Consider the following 19,649-nt stretch of genomic DNA (forward strand, 5'->3'; position numbering starts at 1 on the left):
GAAGTATGCCTCCTTCAAGGGCATTACCAGCTCCATGCAGCTTCCTGGCTCTTCCTTCTAGGGATACTCAGCACTCCTTGGGACAGGGGCTTGACAGGCAAGTCAACATGGAACTGGAGCTCTCAACCCACTGGGTTGTGGAGTCCACAGTGACCCTGCAGGATGGGTGCTCATGTGGCTTTAAGTCGCTTATTGGAAGCCCATTGCCAAGGTGGCCCAGCCGGCCCAGCCTTCTCATTACTCACCATCACTTTGGGGAGAAAGGGGAAGCATTATGGACAAAAACCACATCCATTTTCAATAAATATTTTATTTTTCCAACAGTTCCACCCCAATACAAAAGCTTCTTCTAGCTGGAGCCTGATCATGAGAACAGGCCTTTGCCACAGGCACCTGCTCAGACCCCAGTCCTGCCGACCACCCGGACACGAGGAAATGAGAGTATTGCTAAACCGAGATGGTGCTTTATTAAGAAACAGAGAACGGCAAGAGGTCCAGAAGGGGCGTCTGTGTCTTACGTCCACCCGCCATCCTCCTGTGCTGTGGGTGAGGCCGGCTAGAGGAGTTGCTGGCCAGCCTCCCTCTCAGCTAATGAGACCCCCCACTGGGTGTTTAGGGAGCAGGTCCTCCACTGCACAGCAGGCTAAAGGCGCACACTGCTCCCATGCAGCCTGCAGGGGGCAGTGTGCAGCCACAATGCTGCACCCCACCGGTGCCCTGTTCCAGCTCACCAGCCAGGAGAGGCCTTGTCACAGTAATATCGAGGAGGTGAGCCTGGCTGGAGGTGGAGGCTCCACCCTGGCTCAGGGCTACACTTCCCATCTGTGAGAAGCACTGAGGCACAGGCAGCTGTGGCTGGACCCTCCACCCCTTCCAGATCCTGGCCACCTCTATTCTGTCCCCTCCAGCTGGCTCTAACTTGTAGCATCTTCCCCTTCAGGACAAGGAGGCCCATGCAGCAGCAGGACAGGCTTCCTCCCCTCACCCTCAAGCTCCCTGGAAACACTGCAAAGGCACAAGGACTAAGCGCTCCCCAGACCCCTGCTGCCCCAGCCCACCACCCGACCCACTTCCCAAGCGAGGGGCTTCAGATCACTGGTTGCTGTCTAGCTGTGTGCAGGACCTCCATGATTCCAGCCACTGCCGTCTTTCTATGCAGGGAGAGCAAGCCCTTCTCCCTTTCTGTCAGTAAGACTGGCATAGAGGAGGGTCTCACCTGTCCTCCCTGCTACCCTAAGGACGCCCACGTGTCCCAGAACTGAGATCGAGAGGGCAATCAAGGCAGGTGTGAATGAGCACCGAAGGTCTGTGCCCTTGCCCCAGCTGGGTGACCAGGCCAGGCTGGCTGGAACAGGCCCTGTCCTATCGCTCTGAGTCAGAGAAGGAGGAAGGCTTAGTCCATCTCCACACCAGCATGTCCTCCCCAGCCACGCGGTGGGACTCGGTCTGGATCCGGGACTCATTGGAAGCCAGGAATTCCACAGCGCGATCCCACACTCGCTTCATGCGCCGCCTGCAACGAGAAGGCAGCGCTCAGCAGCGTCAGGCTGGCGGCACGTCACCTTCCCACAGAGGGCGTGTCTAAGCTCTGCCTGTCCCAGCACTTATCCAGCAGTGGACGTGTCAGACCCCAACACAACTGTAGAGGGCAGAGTGGTGCACCAGGGACTCCACAAGCCTTAGGAAGAGGGAGCTAAGGGGGCTGGCAGTGGTGGGCACCCAGGTCCACGTGGGAAGTACACCATGCTGGCTAATCAGAGCATTCCAAATTCACAGCCCTGCAGGGGGCCGGGGGGACAAGTGAAGCCTCCGAAGAAGGAGACATGTATCTTCATGAGTTAGAAGCCAAAGGCCACTCGCTGCTCTGTGGCTCCCCTCCCCAACAAAAAGGTTTCAGGACAGAGTGTGTGTGCAGTATCTTTCCTTCATGGCCCCAGTGGTGCCCTCCCCTCCCCTTCAGCACACCTTCCCGACTGTGCAGGTCTGAGTGTGTGGGAGCAGGGCCTCCAGAGAGAGCACAAATGAGGGGAGGCAGGATGGCCAGGCCAACGCCACATACTCAAAAGAAAAAGCTTGAAGGATGAAGATGCCAACCTTCAGGCCAGGTCCCCGAGGCTGCAGGAAGGAGTGCTCGTCCACATGAAGGGACGGACCAGCCAACTCTTCTATCAGCTCCCTGCAGCTCCTCACATCTCCCGCCAGCCCCAGAGGTATGCCCTTATCCTGGCAGACCGGTGGCTCATGGCTCATGGGATGGCTCAGAAGCGACTGGGGTGGGTGAGCTCCTGGTAGCGCTCAGACCGCTATGGGTCAGCTATGCACCGAGCAAGCCTGTGACGTGTGGTGACGTGGCCACAGTCAGAGTGCCAGGCCAGCTCTTGTGCTCCGCCAGCTGCTCTCCAGTGCTTATGGGACTGGAACTAGTGTGGCAAACTTCAAGGCCACCTCCTCAGCACCTGTCCCTTTCCAAGGCCCCAGCACTGCCCAGGGTCACACGGTTCCCTATGCTTCCCTCTCCTCCTCTGTCTTCCACTTCACAGTACACAGTAAGGGATCAATAAGTGTGTGGAAATGGATGGATGGATGGATACAGGGCAGCCCACTGGAGGCAGTGGAATCCCACTGCAGGAGAGAGGCTTGAAAGGCTGGTTACACAACTCCTGGCAGGGCCAGGAATTAGGCAGGAGCCTGGGTGAAGCAAATGGCTTCCCCTGAGAGACGGAAGACCCACAGGCTGACCTCTCAGAGCAGCAGTGGCCTCCCGTGGGCGGGGACTCCCTGCCTGCAGCCTGTGGGGAGATGAACCCAGCAGCTGCCAAATGCATGCATGCATGCTGCCGCTGCAGAGCAGCCAGGACTCGTGTTCACCAGAAAAGTGTGCTGCCACTAAGTCCAGCAAGCTACTCCACCAAGATTATCGGTTCAAGGCCTGCCTGGGCTACAAAGTGAAATTCTGTTTCAATGAAACAAAATCAGACAAACACCCCAGACCTGTACATGCTCTCCTCTTCCAATCCCCTGGTTGCACAGAAGGGTGATACGGTGACAGGGCCTGGTGGTAGCGACACAGAATGCTACACAGCACTCTTGAGTAAGTCCCTCTACTTCCCAAAGCCTGGGCTTCCTTGCCCATACATGCCCGCCCCACGCCCCAACTGTTCTCAGGTCTGTGGGCTTGGTGAGGACCAAGAGAGTGAGTGTGTCTGGGGAGGCCACACAAACACAGGGGAAGGGTAACCTCTGAGCACCACATGGCAGGTGACAGTCAGCTAGAGAACAGCCTAGTCTCCTCTGCGGGGATGCACTGTGCTGACAGCAGGGGGGACCCTGTTGGGTGCCCCATCCACCCTACGAGGTGTACGACTTTAGGGTCATGGTCACAGGCCCTGAAACGCTCCTTCTGTCTCCTTGCCAGTGACCAACTCAGAGATAAACTGAGGCTGGCCCACGGAACCCCAAGAGGAGTGTGCCCAAAGGCTGCTGGGAGGTTTCCTCTCCTGCAAGTCCCCTCTCCTGTCAGCTGTGACGGGGCAGACACTGCTGGGCTGCTGTTGGCTCCGTCTCACAAACACGAGGGACTGCTGACAGTGTCCACCAGGAGGGACTCACAGGAACAGGAGACCCCTGTGGCTGGAACCACTGAGGGGACCGGGACTCAGCCTCACCATGGCGGCTAGTACCCAAACTGGCACACTCTGCAGAGGAGTGGCTGACGCTCCTGGTCCTCCTGTCTAGCTCTCTGCCACTAAGAGTCAAGCTGGCAGCAGGGGGCAGGCAGTGATTCCCAGGAGGCTAGGCAAAATGATCCTCATGGTCTGCTGATGCTATGTTCTGGGCTCCCTCCCATGGGTCTCAGTGGGTCACCCCAGCCACCCCCAGGAGCAGGACTCACCGACTCTGTGGGGGGATCAGGGTGTCTCGCACGTGGAGGATGCCCACATATGGGTAGCGCTCCATGTCCTGCTCCCAGTCCACATAGTGGTCCTGGACCACATCTATGGGAGAGAGTGAAGCGGTCAGCAGCAACCCGGCAGGCTTGGGCACCCTTCCACCAGGGACACGCACCTATAATCTTCTTCACCATCTCGTACATGGCCTGCTCTTCCTCTTCTAGCTTTCGCCATCGGTACTTCAGGAGAATCAGGAGGCCCCACAGGAAGGCCAGGCCTGGAACACAACAGAACACCATCACCTACTCAGCAAGGACAGGCTACAGAGTGATGACCTGTCTCCAGCTCCTGTCACCTGGTGTCCCAGGTACCCAGACCTCAGGCTATCCCAAACTCACACCACCATCCCCTTACGGGCTGGAGCCTGTGCTGCACACAAATATACATGCCAAGCCTGTATTTTGAGATGCTATAGTTGGTAACAACCCAACAGCTCGGCATGGGGGAGGCATTACACAAGGCAGCCTCTGATCCATTGCTGGCTATCCTGAAGGCTGCCATCTCCATGCCCCAGCCTTTTTCTTACTGTGGGAAGGAGACAAGCCAGGCTCGCTCGCCTTTCTTTCTGCAATCTGCATCCTCTCTGCTTTTACCCATCTCTGCAGATGCTGGCAGTTTTCTGGAGTAAAATTAGGCCAAGATACCACGTCACCTCCTGCGTGGAGCTGGTCTGAGCACTGGGAGCCTGACTGGGCCAATGGAGGCAGCAGAGGCTGACTCCCACGGGGCCCACCCCTCTCAGGGAGGCTGACAGTCCCTGCCCTATGCCAAGAACATTTCTGGTTATACTACAGATCCAGCCACCAGTCCGCAAGGGTAAAGACACGCAGGGCAGAGGCTGTCTTGTTCATCTCCTGCTTTATCAGCTAGCCCCCAGGTGCATGAGGCGCAATGGTCCCTTCAGCGCCTGACTCATTCCTCACGCCCAGGCAGCCACTGAGCTAGGCTGCTGGCAAGTGGCAGGCTGGGAAGGGACGGGAGAGCATGGCAGGCAGCGAGGACTTACACCAGAAGAAGATGAGCACGTGGGTGACAGCGGTGAGCAGGGCACGGCTCAGGCGGCAGCCGACGCCCATCCGGGGCCGGGCAGACTCCAGGCACACCACCTGGTCCACCGTGGTCACCAGCTCAGACGGGTCTTCCCCTTTCAACCTGAAACAAGACATGGGGCTGTAAACAGTCTGCGGTCTGAGCCCCACTTCAGCCTGGGTGAGGACATGGAGGGGGCCGGAGGTCTCCACTTGCTCAGAGCAGCCTGCTTATCCTGGCTGTGCTCCTTCCTGCAATTCCCCACACTGGCTACTTAGAAAGAAGGAAGCTTTAAAGATGGCAGCAAGCTTGAACCCCTGCCGCTGAAGTGGCGTCCCCTCTGCCGGGTCTTTGACAGCCCCTCTCAGCATGCAGAAGATGAAGCTGTAAATTGGATTCCCGCCTCCCAGCATAGAGAAGTGGAAATGTTTACTGAATCCCTGGCTCTGCAAGAGCGTGGCAGGAACTGAAGGACAGAGCCTGGGAGGCTGCACTTTGCTTCCGTGAGGAACAGGCGCAAACGCTGCTTACGTGTAAAGATCGGGGGCGCTGATGAAGCCCATGGCAATGGGAACCACCAGGCTGTCAGTGACCAGACCCTTGCCACCATGACTCCAGCCAAGTGGTTGGTAAGGCAATGTGAGGACCTGCAGGGACGCCGGTGCCACACCATGCTCTCTGGAATGGCTGCTATGTGATGCCCCACTCCTTGCGCCCCATTTCAACACTGGCTGTCTGAGCTCCCTCAGCTACCCTCCCGGCGGCCTTCCCCAGCAGGAAAAGGCAAGTGTCATCACTCTTCTGTGTTGGCAGCTCCAGGGAGAGCTGCGGAGGGAAAATCCGTATTCTCCTCTGCCTTCTCAACGCAGGAAAATCGCTCAGCCGCTCAGGGCAGCTGCTTTTAAGCCATCGGATCTTAATCGTGCCACGCATCCAGTTACCGAGCTTTAGGCCAAGCCGCCCAAGGGGCTGCGCTGGATGCACTGTGATGGAATTAGTAATTTGGGTGGATTAGAGAAAAAGAGAACAAAACCCTAGAGTGTGTGTTAATATCAGGAGCTGGAACTGGAACAGAGGTTCTGACAAAGAGCTATGGAAGGGACGGTGAGGTCCCACGCCTTCGCAGGGCTGCTTGGCACGGGCTGGGGACTCCTTCCCGGCCACTCTTCCCGAATAGGGCCGCTATCTCTGCTAACAGTGCTTGCCAGCAATGGAAACTCAGGGAAACTGCCTGGTCAGAACAGAACCCGGCACTTCCCAAGACATTTCCAAACGGAGTAAAACCAACGCACAGAACATCTCCTTCCCCGGTGAGTTAGCAGGGGCAGCTACTTGAGGAAGCACTGGCAGGGTCAGCAGGCTTGCACCCCAACACTTGGACTGGCAGTGCTGCTCTCTGGTCTGCTGTCTGGGTAACGAGGGAGTCAGCACACGGGCAGGGCAGCGGCAGTTCAGCCTCCCGTGACAACTGCCTACACTCACCAGATGCCCACATCCTTGTTGCTGCTCAGTATCCAGGTCAGCGCGGCCTCAAACCTTGCAGAGGGGCTGCTGGTCACGTTCTGTGGGGTGGAGACGGGGTTTAGCTCTGCCTCAGGACTGCTGCCAGGACATTATTCTGAGGCTGGATTGCCAAAGCCTCTCCCGTGTCCCCCGCCTGCCCCATGCACAGCGAACAGGCAGGGAGGGCAAGCCGGGGGGGGGGGGGGGGGGGGGAGCTAGGAAGAGGCTGACGCAAAGCTCAGCAGGAGAACAATGCAGGTCTGCGGGCAGCAAGAACGGCGTTAAGCAGAGGCGGCCGGCGGCAGCGGCAGCGGCAGCCGGCAAGCACGCACAGCTGGCAGCAGCGGAGTGGGGGAACAGCGCCAGGGTTGGAGCGGATGACAACCAGTATCAGCTGTGCGGCCTCAGAAACTCCCTGGGCCTCTCTTTCCTCAGTTTCCTCATCTATGAAGTGAAACTGAACTATACAGGCCCTGTAAATCCTCCAGCTCCATAACTACCATGGAGAGGGAGGCACGGAGAAAGGCAAACGGAAGCCAAGGATCCAAAAGGAGTCACCAGGGGACAGGGAGAGAGGACACATGTGCCTCCCACTGTGAAGAGAGTTGGGTGGGCCTGAGGACTCTTTGCGGTCCTCTGAAGAAGGGGCTGCCTGCCATGGCCATTCAGCTGGTGAAAGGGCCTCAGGTCGGACCAGATCACCTGCCCACACTCAGCAAGGCCAGCCTGGGGCACAGTCCCCTCCACAGTAACCCAACACTCCACTAAATTAAAAGAAAGAAAACCAAAAGCCACAAAGCAAATACAAAACAAAAAGGGAGGAAAAACAAAACAACAAAAAACCTGCAGGGCTCAACAAATCAATAGGAAGCTGCAGCCTTGCAGGGGGCAGCAGCCTGCAGCCTACTCACAGCTATGTATTCCTGAGCCTCTAGAACAGGAATGCATTTGCTTTTCAGCTTCTCCGGATTGCCACATTCAAAATTACCTAGGAAGGAGAAAAAAAAAAAGAGAGAGAGAGAGGGAGAGAGAGAGAGAGACACATTCAAACACAGAGAAGAGGTGGAAAAAAAATCACACTGAAATGGCCTAAAAATACAGCGAGAATCAAGCCATCAGCTATAATCAGGAGCATGTGGCCCAGCGGCACCCAGCTTCTGTGGGGCATCTTCACTCTGCAGCAAGATCAAAAGCCACTTAGCTTGGATCGATTCCAGATCATTAAAACCTGACCTGCAAAGCAGGGCAGCGATTTGCATTAAATGACTGAAAAACTGCCCAATGCCAAAGTCTGTTTGCGGCTGATCCCTAGAAGGATCAGACAGAGAGCTGCGGAAGGTACCGGAGTAGCTCTATAAATATACACAGCCTGGGAAAAAAGAAAGGCAGGAGGCCGGCCACCAGACACTCTGATCCGGACACACGCTGGAACCTGGAAGCCGAGCCCATTGTTAGAGAGATCCTGGGGAGGGATGTCCAGAAGGGACCCAGGGAAGATGAGACATCTGTGGGGTGTCAGCTGACAGGCCAAGGGCAGCTCCTCTAAGCACCCCGGGAGGCTGGCTCCACCTTGTCCTGTCAGCCTTCGAGGCCTGGGCTGAAGACCACCTCTTGAGAAGCCCCCGTAGACCTTAGCCTGCTGCAGCTGTTGGTCCTCCTTCACAGGGTTTCCTGCCAGGCCCTGCAGGGGCAGCCCAGGATGAGGCACATACAAGGGAGCCGACACTCATGCACAGCCTCGCCTGGGGGCTCTGTGTGCGTGCGTGCGTGCGTGTGTGTGTGTGTGTGTGTGTGCGCGCGCGCGCGCGCGCGCACTGGGCAGAGAGGGGCAGTTTTTGGCTTGTCCTCCAATACAGCCAAATCTTCCTACTTCAACACTGCTCTTGGCCCTGTGTTTTCTGAGACCAAGGCAGCTTCTTTGATCCTCCTGCCATACCTGGATTAGTCTGGCCCTGGCTGGGCACCTCAACGGCCTCCTGATTGGTTTCTTCTGTCCCCTTTCCATCTCAGAGCTTTGTCAATGAGGCTTAACAATGACTCTGCTTCAATGACACAGCATCGCTCAGCTGCTGGGCATCTGCCTTCTCGGCAGCTGGCTCTCACTCAGCATGTCACTCCCTGGCCTGCTGGACCAGGCTCTGTGGCCGGGCACCCACACTTCCTGACATTACTTCCTCTTCTCTTGCCTGCTCACGCCTGCATGCATACGCCCAGGCCGACCTGTGCTGGCATAGTGCTTTCCTGAACACTATGGCACTATGCATCACCATGCTTCCTGCAGTGTGTGGCCCATTGTCATATTAGACCACAAACAGCCACTTCATTCCCTACCAGGGCCAGGACAATACCCAGCCACAGTTCATCTCTAAAGGGATAAAGGGGTGTAGTTCATATTTCCTATCAGGCCCTTGATGGCATAAGCCAGGTCCAAATCAGGAAGGTGGGATGGAGGACAGGTACTCAGAACTAGTGTGGAGCAGAGTAGCTCTACCTCAGGCTGCCCACAGACCGCCTGGGCCCTTCCTACAAACGAGGAGGAGACCTGGGACCAGTGCCGGGTCCAGGGGACTTCCAAGGCCTGGTCCCTTCCAACCAACACAAGGCCTCAAAGCATGGTGGAACAGAATCTCCTACCTGCCGAGAGGCCCATGTGTTTGTGGACCTAGAGCCTTTAGGGAAAAGGGAGATCCAGGCCTGTATTGCATGCCCACAAGGCGTGACATGATGAGTTGGAGTGGTGGGTGGGAAATCGGGGCCAGACTGACCAGGGGGCACTGCAGTGCTTGGTGGTTACTCACCTGCTTGGATGGCCAGGAAGTTGTATAGCTCATGCAAGAGCTCCAGCAAGGCTGCCTTCTGCTTGGCCTGACAGAACTGAAAGGCAGGGAACAGTCAAGGGTCGGTCTGTGGCCGTGGCCACACTGCCACACCCATCTGGACAGCAAGGAACATCTCTAAATTTTAGGGGTTTTCTTTTTTGTTTTTTGAGACAGTCTCATGTAGACCAGGCTGGTCATGAACTGGTTATGTAGCTAAGGGTGATCTTTAACCCTGCTCCTCCTGTCTCCAGCTGGTGAGTGCCAGAATTACAGGCCTGTGGCACCACACCCGCTTTATGTAGTGCTAGAGCCACATGTCCAGCCCCCACCTCCTCGTTTCATATGAGAGAAATACACCTGCAGAGGGCTGGCAGGGAGGGAGGGAGGAAGAGGTTCTGTGGCATAAAGACAGTAGAGTGACAAAGGGATGGCCACCATGGCTCCAGCCCGACTTCTTGAGAAGAAGAGCAAGGAATGGTAGCACAGCTTGCAGACTCTGGAGGGGACAGCACAGAATTCAGTGACTGCAGGGGGTATAAGGCCGTGCCTGAGTGGGGACTGCAGTGGGGACTCCATGTGAGCCCACATATAAACCACTTGCATGGGCTGACACCACCCAGAGGAAACAGGACAGACGGTACCAGACCGAAGATGGCCTGATTAAGACAACACACCCACTCCAGCCTGTCCCTACATTCTCCACAGCAGAGGCAGAAAGAAAAATAGTATGCGAATCCTGCTGCCGACAAGACTAACTTACCTGATACTTAAACACTTGTCTGGATTTGGGGTGAACCAGGCCACCCAAAGGAAACTAGCAAGAAACCTCACTGGGGCCACAAAAGACGCCCCTGCCTGCCTGCTCCTGGGCCCACCTGCCACGAAGGCCAAGGGCGCCCAGAGCGGCCCGAAAATGAATCTTGTGCAGCTGTGGCCCAGATCTGCTGTCCTCTCACAGATGTGGGTGGGCTGGCTACAAATCTGCAATGTCTACAGTCCGAAGCCCAGAGCTCCAGCCAGCTGAGGGGAGCAGCTTCGCAGAGTCCAGCGGGACCTGCAGGGTGGTGTCTGGGCTCACAGAAGGCCAGGAGCCGACGTGCCCTTCCCCGAGGCCTGCCCCCTCTGTGGGTCGTGCAGGACTGGAACGAAGAACCTTAGCAAACTAAGTGGCAGACAGAAGACGAGCGGGGGTGCCGTGGAAAGTTCTAGTTCTCGTTTCTGCGTCTGTCCCTCTCTCTGGCTGCCTGCTTCTGGAGCACACGGTAATCATCAGCCCAGCTTTATGATGGAAAGCAGATTAAACTTATTATGAGCCTGGTTTTGCAGAACAACTGGGAGGCAAAAATGCTTGGTGGACGACAGCAATAAAGAAATGTCGTAAACCAGCCGCAAACAGGACACATCAGAAGCCAAGGAAATAAAACCAGGGGATCTGCAGCAGGCTGCCCTCCATTAACAAGGGGGAGGGGCAACACAGGCTGTCCTTTCTTTGCTAGCCCCTGGGCTGCAGAGGCCTGGCACCCACACTTAATAATTAGAGCTCTAAGTCATGCCCTCTGGCAGCACAGGCCTCCTCCTGGTAGGATTTATGACCTGAAAATTTACCGTCTCCTATCTTCCTCAGACTATCACCAGAACCGGCTTCCTGGCTGTGCATTAATGCTGCTCACATGATTCATACGCTGAGGGCCACTCACCTTCCCCAAACATTATTTGTGGGAAATGTGAGGGCTTCATAAAACAAACCGAAACATCGGCTAAGAGGGCTAATTTCCCTCAACTGGCTCCTTGACGTGTCAAATCAGAAATCAGAACACTGTCAGAAAGACAGATGTACAGCAGAGAAAAGGCAAAACTAAGAGCGGCTTGTCAGTGTTGGACACTGGCAGTCCTACGTCCCACACAGCAGGCTGGAGAGGTGCTCACCAACTCCCAACTCCCTGGACTGACTCAGGCAGAAAATCAAAGACCTCAGATGCTCCCACTGATGGAGGAACATCTGTAAGAAGCCCAGGCTGGCTCTGAGGAGCTCAGTCCTCCATATTTCAAGTACTGCTTTGCTCCCAGAATTAAGTCTGACACAAACACCGTGGAACACGTTGTGATTCCGGTACGTTCTGGGACACTCTCCCTGAAAAAGATCCTATCATGATCTGGGAAAGTTTACCTCTGGGTGGAGGCTTGAGTCCTCAATAGAGTAAAAAAAGCAGAGAAAACTTACCTCATCTGTTTTTCTTTCACAGTCCACCGGCAATAATTTCACTGAGACCAAGAAAAGAAAGACAGAGATTAGAAGTGGGATTGAGGAAAAGACAAGAGAGACTTCTCCAAATCCAGGGGAAGTCAAACTCGGCTGACACGAAGGTAGAGGCTGGAAGATGCCACCTCACACTAACATTGTACAGTATGGACAGTGAGACCCAAGGGTTTCCCATGCTGGATCAGGACACTGATAGCTGGGGCCTCATTCCAGCTACAAATGAGCACCACAGTTTCTGGGGCAGTTTAACCTCTAGGTACCCGTTTCTGCACCTGTGACATGGGATCCCATGGGCCTTCCTAAAAGGGATGTTCACAGTGTAATCCAGCACTCTGGAGGCTAAGGAAGGAGCCGCCACAGTCTGAGGTCAGTCTGGCCTACAGAGAGGATATTGTCTCAAGAAACAAAAAACCGGGCTGGAGAGGTGGCTCCGTGCACTGGAGCACCGCCTGCTCTTCCAGAGGACCTGGGATGGATTCCCAGCACCCACATGGCGGCTTACAGCCATCTGTAACTCTAGTTCCAGAGAACCCAACGCCCTCTTCTGGCCTTCTTGGGCCCTGAATGCATGTGGTGCAGAGCACATGCAGGCAAAACACCCATACACATAAAAACACAAATGGCCTTCCCTGCTTAACTCGGAGTTAGGCTCAAGACAACATACAGAAAAGTCTTATGGGCTGTAAATGACGGTATGTCAAGTAAGAGTTAATTCTGTTATCGGAGGTAACTCTGGGAAATCCTGGCTATGTATTCCCAAAGCCTGTCTTAAATCTCCGTAAGCAGTGAGTAAGCAACACAACGCTATGTGATACCCCCTGAATGGTCACAGCCCAGGACAGTTCAGTGGCACTCAGCTTGGCTAATCCCTACCAGGCCCATAAACTATCCCGAGTGGATAAACTGCTCCAGAGGTGGAGCAGTCACTTGGGCATTAGCATGGCCAACGGACTTTACACACCCAAACATCCAATTGTCACACCACCTAACAGTGAGCCAGCTTTTCCCTGTATTTCAGCGATTCCTGCTAGGCGTGGGAAGATGTGACCTTGACAGAAGGCTTGCAACAGTATTAACTACCTTCATGCTTTGCAAAGAATATTAGCAACTGGAGGACTGAAGGGCCATTTTATACCTAAATTTGTAACAAAATGATCTGAGTCTGGTGACTCAGGTCTATAATTCCAGCTAGGGGAAGCTAAGGCAAAATCATAGGTTCAAAGCCATCCTGAACCACAGAGTGAGTTGAAGACTAGCCTAGGTAACTTAGGGAGCCCCTGCTTCAAAACAGTTTTCAAAAGTCAGCTAGTGAGTGTAGCTCGGTGATAACATGCTTGTCTAACGTATGTGAGGCCCTAAATATAATCCCTAGAGCAGAGGAGGAGATTATCATGAAAATGGAGTGCTTTTTTGTTCTTTTGTTAGAACCAAGAGTAACAGGCAAAATCCCATTTTGGGAAACACCAATCCTCAGCTATTCAGGAGACACTGTCTCCTGCATCCCTCAAGGGATGTGGAGTCATTTAACTGAGTGTGGGCAGCGATGTCTGGTAAGCTGCCTGACTCACAGGCCCTCTCCCAGCACAGCCTGGGGGTGCTGCCAGCAGCCTTAGGCACCCCATTGTTATCCGTTTAAGCTCAAAAAATTCTCCCACACCTGTGCCATAGGCAGGGCTAGAATCCTTTTGACGAAGCAGACTGGGGTTTTTTTTGGTGCTATAAAGCTAAGACCACAACCAGGCATGGGGGCTCTCCCGAGCCTTCCAAGGGCTGTCAAGTGTGAGCAGGAGGTCAAGAGGGAGGAAACCAGAGGGGCAAGGGGTGGGCCTGTCTGTCAAGACTAGTGTGCAGCTTTCCAGGGGCTGTGAAGAACTCGGCCTGCTCCTAGCAGAGGCTGAAAGGGAGACACTAGAAGGGAGGGAAGCAGAAAAGATAAAGTGGAGGCACAAAGTACTGCAGCTGCCGGAAGGAGGAAAGTCAGAGTCCGGAGGTGAGAGGCAGCGGAGGCTGACAAGGCGCGAGAGAGCGGAGTGGGCTCCGCGGGCCTCGGTGGTCTGGTCACGCCCGTGCCCCGGGGCCCTCCCCTGCGCCGGCCCGGGACGTACTGTTGTCCTCCGCCTCCTGCGGCGCCGAGGGCTTGCCCATCTTCACCCAAAGGATGCCCAGAAAGACGAGCAGCAGCCCCAGGCTGGCCCAGAGCAGAAGGCGAGACAGGCAGCGCTCCAGCCGCCGGCCCGCCTCGGGTCGGGCCCGCCCCGCGCCCGCCGAGCCCGTTCGCGCGGCCTTCAGGCCGGGGCGCGTGTCGGCGCCGAGGAGCGCGGAAGGCGGCCGCGCAGAGGCCGAGGACGGGGCCCACCAGTGGCGGCCCGGGCCCAGAGCGGCCCTGTCGGGCGTCCGGGCATCCTCGTCCTCCTCGGAGCTGCCCCGGACCGAGGCGCGGCGCCGCAGCGGCCCGGGGCGGGCGGGGTAGGCGAGGCCGCGGCTTCCGGCCCAGGGAGGGGCGGGGGCCCCCAAGTCGCCATAAGGCCCCGAGGAGTTGGGGGCCGCGCTCGAAGCCGGTGGGGAGAGCCCGGGCTCCGCCCGCAGGAAGGACGCGGCGGGCCGCGCGCGCAGCGGCGCCTCCTCGCGTAGCCGGGCCTCCTCCCGCAGCCGCTCGGGGCCCCGAGGCCGGGCTTCCTCTCGCAGCCGCTCGTCGTCGCGCAGCCGGGCCTCGCCCCGCAGGCGGCGCAGCTTGTTGCGGTAGACGTTCCGAGTGGTGTCGGTGATGGGGCCTGGCTGGAAGCCCAGGGCCTGCAGCTCCCGCCGCAGCTCCAGGTCCGACAGGCCGGCCATGGCCAGGACACCGCCCCCTCGCCCGCCCCTGGCACGCACCGCACCCGGAACTGCTCCCGCCGGCAGCCGCGGCAGAGCGGGCGGGGCCGCGCGCCATGATGGGAAGGTCGAGTTCGGACGCCATATTGGGAAGGGCGGGGCCTGGCGGATATTTCCGCCATGATGAGAAGGTCTGGCTCGGCCTAGAGCCGCCATGTTGATGAGGTCCAAGAATTGGGTTGGTTATTTTTTGGGGTGTTTTCATCTCTTCCCCCGCCCTCTAGTTTCCCTTTGTTGGTTAGACCTAGCGGTGTTTATCTTTGATTCTAACGTAGTGCTAACGTGTAGTAGATGTTCAATAAAATGTAGATTTATTTAATGGATGAGCTTCTCAATAGCGTAAGAAAGCCATTGCCAATAGTAGAAATCATGATCTCGGGGTGGGGGTGGGGGCTGTGTGTGATTTGGCTTGATTTGGGTGGTGGAGTATGTGCCAGGCATGCTGAGGCCTTACCTTGACTGTTTCAGGCCACCTTCAGACATGCATTTGGTCAACAATGAACACCAAGAGTATGTACCTTGGGGCTGGAGAGATGGCTCTGCAGTTAAAAGCACTTGATGTTCTTGCAGATGAACAACTAGGTTTGGGTCCCCTTACCTAGATGATGGCTCACAACCATTGGTAACTCCAGTTCAGAGGACCTGATTCCGGCCTCCATAGGACGTGCATGAACCTGGTGCACAGACCTGTGGGTAAAACACTCAGGCATAAAATAAAAACAAATGTATTTTATTTTTTAAAGTGCAGCTCTGGGACAGATGGGTCCTCAGTGAACACAGAGGTAATGTTGCAGGATATTTGATCACACTGTGTGAAAATGAGTCTGTTTTACTTCACCTGCCTTAGGCGCCTTCTGACTGGTTTAATAAAGAGATGAACGGCCAATAGCTAGCTAGGAAGGAGAGGATAGGCGGGACTTGGGGAGGGTAGGAGGTGGGAGGGGTGAGGGGGTGGAGAGGACCTGGGGGAGAATCTGAAGGGGAGGGGGATGTCAGCGAGGTGCAGAGCAAGTTGATGTACAGAATGAGAGATAAAAAACCATATGACAGAATCTAGATTAATAGAAACAGGTTAATTTAAGTTATAGGAACTAGTTGGGAACAAGCCTAAGTTAAAGGCCAAGCTTTCATAATTACTAAGTCTCTGTGTTGTTATTTGGGGGCTCATGGTCCAACAAGAAAGACTCACTACAACATAGATTAATATAAAAGTGTTAATTTAAGTTGTAAGAGCTAGTTGGGAACAAGCCTAAGTTAAAGGCCAAGCTTTCGTAATTACTAAGACGTCTCTGTGTTGTTATTTGGGGGCTCGTGGTCCAACAAGAAAGACTCACTACAACAGATTAATATAAACGTGTTAATTTAAGTTGTAAGAGCTAGTTGGGAACAAGCCTAAGCTAAGGCCAAGCTTTCATACTTAATAAAAATTTCCGTGTCATTATTTGGGAGCTGGCAGTCTAAAGAAAGACCTGTGTATCAGGTTTTCTCAGACCGCCAGCCCCAAATCAAAACACAGAGACCTTTTTTTTTTTTTTTTTTTTTTTTTTGGTTTTTCGAAACAGGGTTTCTCAGTGTAGTTTTGGTGCCTGTCCTGGAACTCACTCTGTAGACCAGGCCGGCCTCGAACTCACAGAGACCCGCCTGGCTCTGCCTCCTGAGTGCTGGGATTAAAGGCATGCGCCACAACCGCCCGGCCACAGAGACTTCTTATTAATTGTGAAAGCTCGGCCTTATCCTGTGCCTGTCCCACTAGCTCTTATAACTTAACTTGTTTCTCTTTATTTACGTTTTGCCTCAGAGCTTTTTACCTTTCTCTCCTTCTGTATGTCTGACTCCATGGCTGTCTGTCTAGTGGCTGTCTGTCTGGTGGCCTTGGGTGTCTCCCTCTCTTTCTCCCTCGTTCTCTCTCATTCTCCTCTTGAGCCTAGATTCCTCCTCCTATTTATTCTGTCTGCCGGCCAGCCCCATCTCTCTCTCTCTCCTGCCTAGTTATTGGCCATTCAGCTTTTTATTAGATCAATCAGGTGTCTTAGCCAGGCAAGGTAAAACAAATGCAACACATCTTTACATAATTGAACAAATGCAGCATAAGCAAGTGTAACACGTCTGTGCCCAGTTAAAGTAATATTCCACAACAGACCTGTTACAAGGTGACTCCAAATCTGCCGTGGAGACAGGGTTCCTATGTCCTGGGCTCCCATGGGCAGATGAGTTTGGTCAGAAAAGGCTTTGTGGCACCTGGTGGAACTCTCGTAAAAGATGGGGTCGGGAGACCCCTGTGCCTTGTAGTTTTTGCTTTAGCGGATGAGCTGCAGAGCTTTGCAGTTTGATTTCCAATCTGCAAACCATCCAGTGTGTGATCATTTCCAATTAACATTTCTAGCTTGTTTCTCAGAACTTCCCAGTGGGCTGCTACGAGGGTTAGAAGAGTGATTTGTGTTAGGTCCTCAGGACAGGGCTTTGAACACCCTCCTCCCTCACCCGAATCTTTGCAGCTGTTGGGAGCCTTGGTGGGGTGGGGCAGTGGTTTGGTTATGTGAAAGGTCTTGATGGGAATCCCGGAAGAGAAGCAGGAGAGCTCGACAACCGGAAAGAAACAGTTCAGAGCCTTGTTCCCACCACCCTCTTCCTCTCCGTCCACCTCCTTCATCACCTCCCTTCTAGCAGTTCTGGGTCTCCAACACTTACTCAGTTCCCTTCCCAGCCCCCTCCTTGAGTTCTCCCTGCAGCTTTACCCAGCTGCCCCCACGGCCCTCCCTGCCCTCCCCGGCCCCAGGCCTGGGCCCTGCTCCTCTGTCAGGGGTTCATTGTTCTGCCCCTTGTTCTACCCCGGGAGTGTTCAGTGCTGGCCACCTGGCTGGGAAAATTACAGCCTCCGCTTGGTCGGCTTCTGTCGTTACCTCCCCTTCTCCCCGACTTAGCTGCTCCCATGTGGTGTGATTTCTCTCACCAAGTGTTGTTTTCCTTTTCTCTGCCTGTGTTTGCACGGAATGCCATGGATTTGATATAGTGATTGCCTAACACATAGACCACATAATAGTATTTTATTTCTTTCTGAAGCACTGTTTGCATGACAAATGAGCTGGTAACAGTGTGCACCTCCGTGCAGCTGTGCGGTTCAATGTATAAAGAGCTCGCTGTTCAGCGTCAGTGCTGGCCGAGTGTGTTCTAAGAGGGTTTGAGCAAAGAGTGTTGTGGTGTTTCACTGGTCTATTTCATCACAGTGGATCTGAGAGTGCTTAAAAAGCATGGACAGGACTGGGGCCACCATCAGTGATGGTTCCCATAGGGCTTTCTCTGCTGTCCCTGAGTCGCTCCGGCACATACCTGGGACCAAATGGCCCAGGGCAAACCCTAATTATTGGCCTCCCACTAGCCTAGAACTCAGCTACCCTGGCTCGCCCTCTGTCTCCATGAGTGGGTTCTGGCCTTGCCTTCTGGCTCTCATGGTCCTCAGTATAGTATATCAGCAGGCCTCAGCAGAAGACACTTGCACAGGATCTGCCCCAGCTCCCTTCTCCACCCCTTAAAAGAGCCTCACAGTTCACCTAGGATCTCTCCCTCTTCTCTGAATTCCCATTTTCCTCAGCTCCCAGCCAGCCCTGTCTGCCCTCTCTGGGAATTTAGACCTCCATGGTTCTCCATTCCCAAGGCTTTTACTCTATTTAGTAGAATTTCTGAGTTGTGTCCACACACATCCCTGAAGGAGCTCAGCCTCTGTGCCCCTAGCCACCTCTGCCCTGTCTTGTCAGAGTGCCCCTGCCCCAGATGTTCAACCCTGTTGTTGTCTTTGCTCTCCCAAGGGGTCTGCCTGGCATGGAGGGCATATTTAACAAAATGGAAATAGCAAGGGTCTCTGCTAATTATCGCTCTGTGTGTGTGTGTGTGTGTGTGTGTCTGTGTGTCTGTGTGTCTGTGTGTCTGTGTGTGTGTGTTTAAGGTGCATGGCCCCAGCCACGGCCAGTCTTCTTGATTTATTAAAGGCAGAGGAAAGACAAAATGCTGAACCTGTGTCTGTTTAGTAACCACATCCACACAGGCAGCAGAGGCGATGAGTTGTTGGAACCCTCTGGGTCCCCTGAAGGCCACCACACTGCTCCCCTCCTGCTAGCCTCTTCCTGTCTCAACAGAGCTCATAATAACAATGGCCATAAATCTTTCATGGTTCCATTTTTCTGCCTTCTCTCCTCACTAGGAAACAGCACACTCATTCCCTCCGTAATGCTCAGGGTACATTCTTGACCCACTTTGCTGATGACCTCAGTTGATCTGGCTTCCTTTGAACTATATGATAGTGGCATCCCACAGGAGGTGTGGGGGTGACCTGGGAAAGTGCAGTCAAAAAATGGGTGCCAAATTTTTTTTCCTCAGATTTTGCCTGGCATGGCTTCTAGAGGCCCCAGCTTCTTGCTTCCTCATCTTAGTGCCTTGTGTAGGAGGCCTGCTGTGGTGACATCCTGTGTACCCTAATAAATTTAAATAGGGATCAGAGGACAGAGCCAGCCACTAGATTAGACATAGAGGCCAGACAGTGGTGGCACACGCCCTTAATCCTATCACTCAGGAGGCAGAGATCCGTCTGGATCTCTGTGAGTTCAAGGCCACACTGGGAACAGAGCCAGGCAGTGATGGCACACGCCTTTAATCCCACAGCACTTGAGATCTCATGCCTTTGCTACCAAGTATTTGGGAAGCACACACGCCCTTAATCCCTGGAAGTGACATGGCTGGGTGGAGAACGTGAGGAGACAGGAACTAAGCAGTAGTTCCACTGAGACCCTCGGGTGAGGGCTCAGAGGCTTTCAGTCTGAGAAAACAGAATCAGCTGAGGAGTTGGCCAGGTGAGGTTGGCTGTGGCTTGTTCTGTTTCTCTGATCTTTCAGCTTTCACCCCAATATCTGGCTCCGGGTTTTTTTTTTTTTTTTTTAATTATTATTAACAAGACGTTTAGCAATTCGTGTTACAGCCTGCCCTTCTGGTCTTTCTCCCAGTCTGTGGTAAGAAGGAGGTAAACAGAATCACGGGGAAATGCCGGAACAGGTTCAATCAGCAGCTGTGCCACTTGATTTGCACAATCTCTTGGGAGTTAAAAGCTCACTGTCTGGACCACACTCACACACTGGTGGTGTGGGGTAGCCTTTCTTTGGAGGCATGGAATGTATTACCAACGTCAGTAACAAATTGTGTATGAAGGAAAATGCATGCTTTCAGAGAGTT

At 54.4% G+C, this 19,649-nt stretch overlaps 1 protein-coding gene across 1 annotated transcript; it reads right to left on the reverse strand.

Moving 5' to 3' along the window:
* Positions 1-290: 290 nt before the first annotated feature.
* On the reverse strand, positions 291-14,437 carry Lemd2 (LEM domain nuclear envelope protein 2). The gene is made up of 9 exons (XM_059281687.1): positions 13,667-14,437; positions 11,523-11,563; positions 9,281-9,356; positions 7,394-7,470; positions 6,462-6,541; positions 4,957-5,102; positions 4,066-4,167; positions 3,893-3,995; positions 291-1,513 (listed from the first exon to the last, which is right to left on the reverse strand). The coding sequence occupies exons 1-9, from the start codon at positions 14,391-14,393 to the stop codon at positions 1,363-1,365; spliced, it is 1,503 nt and encodes a 500-aa protein (XP_059137670.1). The 5' UTR covers positions 14,394-14,437; the 3' UTR covers positions 291-1,362.
* Positions 14,438-19,649: the final 5,212 nt, after the last annotated feature.

This window comes from Peromyscus eremicus, chromosome 16_21 (genome assembly GCF_949786415.1).
Source record: "Peromyscus eremicus chromosome 16_21, PerEre_H2_v1, whole genome shotgun sequence".
Lineage (NCBI taxonomy): Eukaryota > Metazoa > Chordata > Mammalia > Rodentia > Cricetidae > Peromyscus > Peromyscus eremicus.